Source organism: Vicugna pacos, chromosome 10 (genome assembly GCF_048564905.1).
Source record: "Vicugna pacos chromosome 10, VicPac4, whole genome shotgun sequence".
NCBI classification, from domain to species: Eukaryota; Metazoa; Chordata; class Mammalia; order Artiodactyla; family Camelidae; genus Vicugna; species Vicugna pacos.
The window spans coordinates 25474010-25484568 of NC_132996.1; the positions used below are offsets into that span (position 1 = coordinate 25474010).

Sequence of the window (10559 nt, forward strand, 5' to 3'; positions counted from 1 at the left end):
CCTGGAGCCGGCTCCTCAGGAGACGGTGGTGTCTCCAGGGCAGGGGACGGCGGGTGGGAGGCCCAGCACCCAGCGCAGGTGGGCAGAGAGGAAGCTGGAGGAAGGGTGGAGGAATCGCACTGAAGCAAAAGCAGGGCTTCCTGCCAAGAGGAAGCGGCAGTGCTCAGGAAGGCTGAGGTCCCATTAATGATTCATTTATTCAACAAATATTTACCGAGCACCTACTACATGCCAGGCACTGTGCTAAATGCCGGGACAAACACTAAGAAAGACAGATAGGGTTCCTGTTCCCCAGGGGCTGACATTCTTCTGGGGAAGACAATCACCTAAACAGATAAGTACATGTGAGAACTTAGGTCAAGAGAAGAGCTATGAAAAATAAAATAAGATGTCGCAACTAAGGGGTGGCTCTCCAGATGGTGTGGTCAGAAAAGGCCTCTGAGAGAAGACTGAATGGTCAGAGGCCAGCCATGCAGAGACCTGGGCAGAGGGCAGCACACGCAAAGGCCCTGAGACAGGACTGAACTGGTGGGAATGCTGGGCAAACAGGAAGACCCCTGGGGAGAGGTGGAGAGGTGGGGAGGGTATAGCTCAGTGGTAGAGTGCATGCTTAGCATGCATAAGGTCATGGGTTCAATCCCCAGTACCTCTACTGAAAAAAAAAAAAAACAATAAAGGAAATGAGCACCTACAGTGGCCAGAGCCCCACATTCAGCCCTTCATGGCCTCACCACATTTCTCTCCTGGCTTAAGGTGGCCAGTCACGGACTGGGAGATGGATCTGGGTTTCAGCCTTGGCTTTGACAACCCTAGTCCAGGCCCTTCTCTCTGGGGCCCAGTGTCCCGTCTGTAACATGAAGGCTGGGCCAGATCCAGCGCTAACAGAGAGCTATGATTTTATGACTCATTTTACGACTCAAGTCGTTGCTGTTGAATTCAGGGCTGGGAGGGGATTGGGGCAGGGCAGGATTTCCTCATTGGCCACTGAGTTACCCAGCCTGCTAGTAAAATATTACTCCTTTTCCAGCCCAGAAGAACCCTCAGTAGCACAGAGAGCCCCAACATGGCATTTGAGCAGTTGGGGAAATGGTGTGGGGAAGGGAAAGTACAAAGAATTGGGGGTGATGGGAACATGAGAGCAATGTTCTCATCCTATGATTTAGGATGGGTTAGGTGCCTGTCAAGGCTCAGTACCAGAGTTATCCCTACCGTCAACAATCCAGCCTCTTAGTTTCAACCCCTACCAAGCTCCTGATTGCATCTTCCCAGTGATGGGGAGCTCCATTCCCATCCACACCAAGCTTGCTGTGGTTCTCAACAGCTGTTTAGAAAAGATTCCTCCATTACATCAAATCTGCCCCCTATAATCCCACCCCCATCTCCGGCCTTGCTCTTTGGAGCTACACAGAACAAATCAGCTCAGAATGTTACTGGGGCTGCCACCATTTCATGCTGGGTCCTGTGGTGAACCCTGGGATACAGGCAGCTGTCAGAGGGCTCTGACCTGAAAAGCCTCACATCAAAGGGCAAAGGCAGGGAGGCAAACAAGACTAACTCTGCACCCTCCACCCCTGGCACAGGTAAATCCTTCAGAGATTAGAAAATTTCAACACAGACTCCTGTCTCCTCCAGCCTTTTCCCACAGAGCGCCTTTTCTTTCGGCCAAGAAACCAGACACCAAAGTAGCTGTTTCAATCTCACCCATCATAGGACTTCCCTTCACAGAAGTCATGGTCTCTCCTTGAATATCACCACTGATGGGATGTTCACCACCTCACAACAGTGGAACCTTATTGGCAGAGGGAAACCAGGTCACTGGAGAGTGTCTTCAAAGACCAAGGATGTAGAAAGCAAGTCCAATGGAGATGCCAGATAACACAGGACTTGCCTCAGCACCCTCCCTACCCCACCCAGTCTTTCACCAAAGTGGAAGCCAGAGAGCTAAAGTGACTGGTTTGCATTTCATACCAGCACTTGCTACATACCACGATGGAACTGTCTGCAGCCAGTTTAAAAAAAAAGTTTCAAGACCTGATAACAACATGGGGAAATCCTTATATGATAGTAACTGACTTGGTCAAAATCATTCACTAGAAGTCCTCCTGAATCACAAACTCTAGGTCAAAAACATAGGAGTCAGGGTCACCTGCTTCTAGAAGATATAGCTCACAGCCTGTGGACAGCAGAGGTGAGGGAAGGGGATCTCCAGGAAGGACCATCGCAAAGAGCATTCTTATTCCATTCCCTGGAGACAAAAGCCTTTTAAAAGCATGAATATGGGTAAGTCCCTTCCTTCCCCAGTTATGGCCATTCAGTGACACAGTGAACAGACGGGCATTTTTTTCCCTTTTTTTTTTTTAATGGAGGTATTGGGGATTGAACCCAGGACCTCGCGCGTGCTAGGCATGTGCTCTACCTCTGAGCCATAATGCACCCCTACCTTCTGACGAGCACTCTTAAGTGAGAAAAGGGGCTGTCAGAGGCTGTCAGGCCAGGTGCATAGGGCAGCTCAGGCTGCTTGTCCCCATGATGGTGACAGCAGCTCAGTACCTCTCCAAGGGCAACAAGCAGCATCCAGATCAAGAAGGGCAGATAATCACACCAAGAGTCACACAGGGAACAATGCCAATGCCCCGGACACAGTTAATGTGATACAGCTCCAGGGTGGTTATCCAGCAGGCACTAGAATATTGTAAGTTGAAGGGGAGTAACAGAAGAAAATCCTCATAATTTAACATTAACAGGGAGAAAATAGGACTCAGAACTGTATCTACATCATGCTCTAAACTTTATCTAAATAATGAGCACAAATAAAATGATACAGAAACAGATGAAAACATTACCAGGAAGCTATCTTTGGATAGTCAATTTACCAGCAAAATTTGTATTTTTTTCCTGATTTTCTATATTTTCCCAAAATTCCAATAATTCGTATGTTTTATTTTTATAATGAAGGTGGGTGGGGTAGGCTATTGTTAGTTACTAAAGAAAAACCCTAAGTAGAAGAGGTTCAGCAAACAGAGTAAAGATTTAGGTGAAGCTCAGGAGGATTCAAGAAAGACACACACACAGACCAGGACAGCTGTGAGGATGTCTCAGGTTCTCCTAGATTTGTATTTAATCTCCTGGCCAAAGCACTTGTCAAGGAAACCTTGGGTAGGTCATGCCTCTTGCCACCTCAGTTTCTGCAAGTATAGGTAAGAAGTGGGAGGTGTGGAAGGGATGCTCTTCCTCCTGTGGGAAAAGCTCTGGAGTTTGATCTCAACTCCGCCCCTGATTCGCGGAGGGCCTCAGTGGCACACTGGTGGAACATGGGCCCAGGCCACACTAGGGGGTACCTAGGGTGCTGCTGAGGGGGCTCCCGAGCCTGGGTGGAAGGATGGGTGGGGAGCTTAGGACAGTGTAGGCACACCTGTCTCAGCCAGGCACGTTCCCTGTCTGGTGGCTATTTCAGAGGATTGCAAAACCCTTGCCACTCATTCAGCACCTCAGAATTTGATCCACGAGGTGAGGAGAGAGGAGAGAGAATTGCCAGGGGCCAGGAACAATGCTGGGGGCTGGAGAGGAGTTCTCAACTATCACCTCACAAGCTTGAGGAAGAGAAGTGATGTAACAGAGGCTCCCCCAGATTGATGAGTGCCAGAGTGGAGAATGCATCTAGCTCACACTTGACTAACGTGCCAGGCTGCCTGGATCAGACCAGGTAACCATCATCCCAGACCCTAGATGAGCTGAGGGGGAAGAATGGGGGTGGGAGGAGTGAGAGGGTGGCAAGCTGACCCAAACGAAAAGAGGTTGGGACCTCAGCCCGCATAGCGGCCAGTCCGCCAGCGATGTAACCTCATTACACCAACACACGCCTCCCTGCCTGCCTTAGAGCCCTTCATCACACCCTTTCCTGAAAACCCTCCTGCAGCTGCATCACCTCTAGAAGCAGCCCGCAAGGCCCTGAAGAGCCTGGGTGCCGACAGCTCCAATCCCAGACACTCAGCCCTCACAGGACAGCACGGCTCTTCCGTCAGAGTTCTCCCTCCGGACAGCCGGGCCTGATGCTCACCTCTCAGGACCCCGGAGTAGGCAGCTATGAGGGTCTTCATGGCGAAGCCGGTGCAGGTCGAGGCCCCGCGGGAAGCCGCCTGACCCCGCGCCCCTGGCCCATGCCCCGGCCGCCGGGGCCAGGGCTTCGCGCCGAGCACGGGAGCGCAGGGACGGCGACAGCAGGGGGAGCGGGGCGCGGGCGGCCCGACGGGCCCCGAACAACAGCCACCAAAAGAGAAGCCTTGGCCACAGCCACCGCCACTGCGCTGCCGCTTGGAGCGCGGCACTTTGTAATCTCACAAGGGGGGCGGGGCCGACGCGGCAGGGGCGGGGCCGGCCGTTCCAACCGCGGCCGCACCACCTCGGTGGGGGCGGGGGAGCGCGGGGCTCCGCTCCGCAGGGCTCGGTTCCGCGCGGGGCGGGTGGGCGACGCCGGGGCGCCTGCTCCGCGCGGGTGGGCGGCGAGCGGAAAGGAGTTCTCCTTTCAAGGGGCGGCCGGGTTATGCTTGCAGCTCCTTCCGCCCGCCCCTCGCCGCTACCCCGCGGAGGTTGGTGCGGCCCGCCGGGAGGAACGTGGGCCGGGAGGCCGGGCACGTGCAGGCCAGGAGGGGGCGGGCGGGGTTTGTGTTTTCCTTTTGGCAGGGCCTCGCCTTGGGTACAGATGCTGAGGTCCCCTATCTGGTTGGTGGTTGTATCGGGATTAGTTAGGTAGGGATGGACTCCTGAACCCCGCCGGGCTGCCTCTACATTTCCGCCTGTTTCTCTAGAAACCTCACAGAGCATCTATACACTGCTGAGTGCTCGGGACCCAGCCTAGTCAGCCCAGGCCCTGCCCTGGGGATGCCTACGTTGTTGGTGAGAGACAATCACAGATGCTGACAGCAATGCAGGGACAAGAGAGAAGCTTCTGGCTATAGACCCAAGAAGAGAGGTTCCTGCTTTGGGCTGGGGGCTTGGTGCACTTCCCAGAGAGGTTAGTGGGCTGCGGCGCTAGAATCAGGTAGATTCAGCCCAGTTCAGGCCCTCCCTTTCTTGAATCCCAGTTTCCGTATCTGTACAGAGGGAAGAACAACACATATTTTGTGAGGTGGTTTGAGAACTAAATGAGGTAAAGCATTAAAAAAAAAAAAAGCCTAGCATAGTGCCAGGCACGTAGAAAGTATTTCAAAATTATTTTCATTGCCCTCTGATGAGTAGTTTTGTAGATGAAGGTTTGGGGGGCAAAGCAGAGGCCAGGCATAAAGTCTTAGAAAAGGCGGCATGTTTGGGATAGGGTTAGGGCACCTGGAGTGGCTGGAGCCCTGGCAGCTGTGGAGAGTGAGGCAGGGGCTAGATTTGATGAAGCCCTCTTGAGACATCAGGGTAGGGGTGGGGCTATGGGGCCTAGCTTGTAGTAGGAAAATGATGGTTGTCACATACGTTTTTAAGAATCCTCCAGCGGTAGTGTGCGGAGAGGCTGGAGGCCAGGAGGCCTTAAAGAGGCTGCGGGAGGGACCCAGGTGAGAGAGAATGATCCCTGAGCTAAGGTGGTGGTGGAGGGATAGAGGGAAGGCCTGGTCTGAGAAAAGTGCAGGTAAGGTGGTGGAATGACTTATTGGATGTGGAGGGTGAGGGAAGGGGTAGGGGCAGCATACATGTCAGTGAAAAGATGGATCCTTTGGGACATCTTGAGCAAGCTAGGTTCATGTGAGTTCACAGCGTAAGAGGCAGGAGAGTCTCTGCTGTTAAGGTCTTTACCATCTCTTCTTGGGAGGAGGGTGTCAGAAGTCACAGTGCCGGGGCAGCAGGTGACAAATGCCACAGATAGAACCTAGAAATACTGCCATTTGTTCAAGCCACTCAAGGCCACAGGAGTAAACCTCCTAAAGAAAAAGTTGAACCCTGAGGCATGAGTTGACCAAGAGTAAAAAGCATTCCAGGCAGAGGGACCAGCATGTGGTTAGGCTCTGATGCTGAAAAGAGCTTGGTGCCTTTTAGGAAACTGAGGGAAAGCTAGCAGCTTCCAGGTTTGTCAGGGCCGTGGGGGTCTGGTATGTGCAAAGTCTGGGAGATTGGAACAGGTGTGCTGTATTTCTGGGGAAAGAGCAATGCAGCAAGGGGAATGCTGAAGATGCCATAAATTCTTCAATCCTCTCCCCAGAGGTGTTTTGGGTCCCCTTGGAGGTGAGACTTCTGCTGGCCTGGAAGGACTCCAGGTCAGTGTGTAGCTTGTTCCTGCTCCAGAAAGGTCTCCTGGGTGAGGCTAGAACATATGGCCCAGCCACTCCCCTCATAGTATGATCTAAGGGGCAGAGCTTGGGCTGGGAGTCAAGAGGCCTACATTTTGTCCTTTCCTGTCCTGCTGACTTAAAGCATGTCCTTGGGCAAGTCACCATCCCCTAATAGATTTCAGCTTCTGCATCATAAAATGGAGGTGACAGTTTCTTTTTTTTTTTTTCACATTTTTTTCTCTGTGATTTATCATAACATGGAGGTGACAGTTTCTATCTTGTTGACTGCACTTATTTGAGAATCAAATGAAATCACAACATGTGAAAGAGTGTCACCACTATGCTAGGAAAATAAAATATTCTCTGCGATGGCAGGACTTTGGATCAAGACCAAGTCCCCTTTGAAACATTCAGATCCCAAATTCATCTACTTCAGGACATTTTTCCTGTGCACCTTCCTGGGCCAAGCTCTCTTTGGGACACAGAGAGTAATCAGACATAGTCCTTGTCTTTGAGGAGCCTTGACGAAGAGACAGTGTCCCAAAGCCAATGGTTGCAGCAAGACAGCCGGGCTGTGGTACAAGGAAATGTGGAAGGCTGTGCTGTGTTCAGTCTTTCCCTTTGTGCTGTCACTGTCTGCAGTGTCTGCCTCTCTGCTGGGCCAAGAGCCTTCCCAGGAAGGTCAGGAACCTCATCACTCTGTGCCCCAGTGTAGGCCTGGCTTGGATTTGTGACTCAGTCAACAATGGACTGACCAGAGAATGAGTAAAATGGGGTCACAGACAAAGTGCTGTGGGAGCAGCAAAGAGGGAGTGGTAATTGAGAAGTTCAGGAGGAGATATGCTGCTGCTGAACCTGAGATGATGAGTACGATTCTGCCCAACAAAGAGGAAGGAGAAGGCCCTCAGGCAGAGGCTGCAGCCTGGGCAGAGGCCTGGCAATGGGAACCATGCACACCCTGATGTGGTGGGAAGAGGGATGCAGGCAGGGGAGGAGTAGGAGATGAGGCTGGAGGGGTTGACTGGACCAGATCTGAGGGAGCCTTGTAATCCTACAAAACACTTGGGCTTCATTCTGTGGAGCCAGACCAAAGGAGGGGTGTGAGCAGAGCACTTTGACTAGATTGAAGGGTTAGAAAGATTGGGTAGGTGGGTAGGTGGGTGGTGTGGGGGCTTGATATGGGACAATAAAACCTGATCCCAGCTTGGGCCCTTCACAACACAGGAACATTCATCAAGGATGCAGAGGCAAGTCTGAGGGCTGGGAGGAGCATTCTCTTGCTTCTGGGCCACCTCACAAGGTGACAGCTTCCTCCCGTTGGCCCCCACCTGCCATGCCCATGGCTCCTACTTAAGCAGCTTGAGCCAGGTTGGCTTAGATGGAAAACCAGATTCAGCATTAGCATAGCCCAGGGAGGATGTTTCTTGGCAGCTTTCTGTGTCCAGGAACTGTTCTCTCCTTCGCAGGGTGAGCATGTGGGGGGCTCCTACCAGGCACTGACTTCTTCTGGCCCCTCTCCACACACCCCAGCATCCCTACCTTCCCATCCTAATGGCCTGCCCTGCTCTTCCTGCCCAGTGTGTCAGCAGGATGGCTCCAGGACCTGGGTCATCTTTTCTTCATTGCCTCTCAACCCAGCCCACAGTGCTTGGGCCAAACCCCAGAAGGAGAGGCCAAGTCAAGCCGCCAAGCCAGTGACCAGGGTGGGCTTCCCTGGGTGCCCACCAACACAACCCTGCTGACTGAAGGGTGACATGTCTCATGGCCCCCTTCAGTCACCAGGGTTGTTCAGCCTTTAGGAATTACGGGTGCTGCTTTGTGGTTTGTGAGGGGTTGGTACTGGCATCTCTAAGGCCCCTAACAGTGATGGCAGCCTCAGCCCCTCCATTGCACAGAGGAGGAGGTGAGTGTCCAGTCTGCAAGGCAGAGAGGAGATCTACCCTAAGAGAGGCATAGGGTGAAAAGCAGAAACAAACATTTACAAGCGCTCTGTTCCATGCAGGCCTGGCCTGTGTGACTCACCGAGTCCTCACAGCCACCCTGCCAGGAGTGATTATCACCCTGCTTTGCAAGTGAGGTGCAGGGAGGTAAAGGAACTGCAAGGGGACAACATAGTAGTAAGTAGCAAAGCTGGGATTTACACCCAACTCTTCCTGAGCCTCAAGCTTGTGTGCTTTCCCTGCCTCACCCCTAACACTGGAACTGCTTGACAAAATGAACCTCCCATCCTTTTCCTCCTTTCAGCTTCCTCCATAACCTGTGAGGTTGTTCCCATTTGACAGTTGGGAAAACTGAGGCTCAGGGACTCAAAGGGCTTTCCAGTTGTCAGTGTGGGGCTGGGATTTGGGCCAGTTCTCCTGGCCCAAGGCTCAGGCCTGTCTGGGTCAAACTCATTCCCAGAGCTCAGCTCACTTGGAGGGTGGGAAGACAGAGATGATGACCGGGAGAGAGGGGCCTGGCATGGTTCTGGGGATCTGTGCCATGTGTCATCCACTTCCTCCTTTCCTGTCCAGGAATTTGCCAGGCAGGGCTGCCCTTGGGCACGGAACTCCTTCCCTCCCTGGACTCCTCCCCTCCCCTTCTAAACCCTGACTGTTCCCCTTCTGATGACTTCACTACACATGGCTTGGTCATCAGGGGCCAGATGTGTACAGTTTCAGGTGCCAGGTTAAGGAGTCCGGACTTTATCCTCAGAGAAATGGGGAGCCATAAAGGGTTCTAGCAGGGATGACACATAGTGAGTTTTGATCTTGGAAGGGTCATTGTCCAAGCAATGTCATCTCCACGGCATGCTTCCTGCCTACCTCTGCCCTGTATTAGTCAGGGTCCCTGCAGGAAACAGCCTATCTGTAATTGCATAATTTGAGGAAATTTTAATACAAAGATTGTTTGCAAAGATGTAGGCAAGGTATAGGGGAAACTTAAGGGATGGTGCAGTGCCCCAAAGCTAGTGACATGTTCTGGGAATGTGGCCTGAAGGGCAAAGGGAGGAGGCCAGGTGGAGCAGGAGGTGTGTGGAGCAGGCTGCCTGATGGAGGCTGTGGCACAGACAACCCCCAGTGACCTGGCAGGGTCACTCTGTCCCTCCCTCCTGCCCATCTTCTGTCAGGGCTTCCCGTTGACCAGAGGGTAAGGGAGCCCAACGACGCAATCCATACAGAGAATCTGGGCAGAGTTTGGGGTAGAGAAAGGTGGATAGTGGGTCTGGAGAGTAGTGGCCCTAGGAAGACCCTCTCCATCTCGGTGCCCCTATTGGACCCCTAGCTTTTCTCTTTTAGAGCGCTTGTAACTCTTAATGTCCACACACTCGTCTTGCCCAGGAGAGGCTACTTGAAGGTGAAGGTGTAATCAGTGTGCTCTCTGTGTCCTAGTGCCCAGCACTGGCCCTTGCCCTTAGGAGGGAGTTGGCTAATGTTGGAAGGAAGAAAGGGGAAGGAGTGGGGTAGGGGAGAGATGATGAGGACACAGCCTGAACTGAAGTGGTGGTGGGTGAAAAGTAAGAAGGGAAGGCTGGGGAGATGCTGAGGTCTTAGAATCTCTAGGACTTGGTGGCATGTAGGGCAGAAGGCACAAGGAAATGATCGGAGCTGACTTTAGGTTTCAGGCCAGAATCCAGGAGCACTGACCACCAGCTCTAATGCCAGGACTTGGGGGTGGGGGCTCTGTACTGGCCTTTGGTCCTGTCTTGTGGGACAGATCTGGCTCACTGGAGAAGAGAAGGCCTGAGATCCTTGGGAACCAGCCTTTGGAACAGCCCCAGTCCCATTTTAGCGTGTTCTGCTTCAACATGTACAGAAAGTTTCTCTTGCATCATTCTGTCTGTAAGCTTCTTACTCCACTCTCCCAGGACCTTTCCCCTGCAGGGAAGGGACGAGGAGTAAACCTTCTGTTGCACAGAAAGCTCATGCATGCTTTTTTTTTTTTTAATCTGTCCCTCCATCTGGCCCATCTTTCCCAAGACCCTCCTAGCCCTTTGCTGATCCAGAGCTGCAGTCCCTGCTCTCCAGGAGCCTACATTCTGGGGGAAGAAACAGATGCATTAAAAGACACTCCATGTGGTAACGGATGTTAACGAGACTTATTGTGGTAATCATGTCACAATACACACGTATATCGAATCATTATGTTATACAACTGCAACAAATATAATGTTAGGGTTAATTATATTTTTTAAAAAGACAATTACTTTTCAGCAGTAGTTTTCCCAGCTTTCTTTAGCCATGAAACCCTTTCTTCAGATGCAGGCTTGTCAGGAGCCCACGAGGTGACACAGATGACAGGTGAACGTTGCTTGCTGGGTTCAGGCCTGTT

The 10559-nt window shown here is 52.3% G+C and overlaps 1 protein-coding gene and 1 long non-coding RNA gene across 5 annotated transcripts in view; one reads left to right on the forward strand and one right to left on the reverse strand.

Moving 5' to 3' along the window:
• The window catches only part of DGAT2 (diacylglycerol O-acyltransferase 2), a 29114-nt gene extending 24793 nt beyond the window's left edge, over nucleotides 1-4321 (reverse strand). The window contains exon 1 of one of the 3 annotated variants that reach the window (XM_006203321.3): nucleotides 4058-4321. In XM_006203321.3, coding sequence (XP_006203383.1) covers nucleotides 4058-4097 — 40 coding nt within the window. In that variant the 5' untranslated portion in view covers nucleotides 4098-4321. Of the gene's footprint in view, nucleotides 1-3925; nucleotides 3950-4057 lie in introns of those variants that run through there. The other 2 variants (XM_072969172.1, XM_072969173.1) reach the window with 2 other exon arrangements.
• Nucleotides 4322-4671: 350 nt separating this feature from the next.
• On the forward strand, nucleotides 4672-10314 carry LOC140698956 (uncharacterized). 2 transcript variants are annotated; one of them, XR_012076967.1, is made up of 2 exons: nucleotides 4672-5011; nucleotides 10208-10314. It is a non-coding gene; the product is annotated as an uncharacterized lncRNA (long non-coding RNA). The 2 variants fall into 2 exon arrangements; XR_012076968.1 differs by lacking the exon at nucleotides 10208-10314 and adding an exon at nucleotides 6179-6617.
• The last annotated feature ends 245 nt before the right edge of the window (nucleotides 10315-10559 follow it).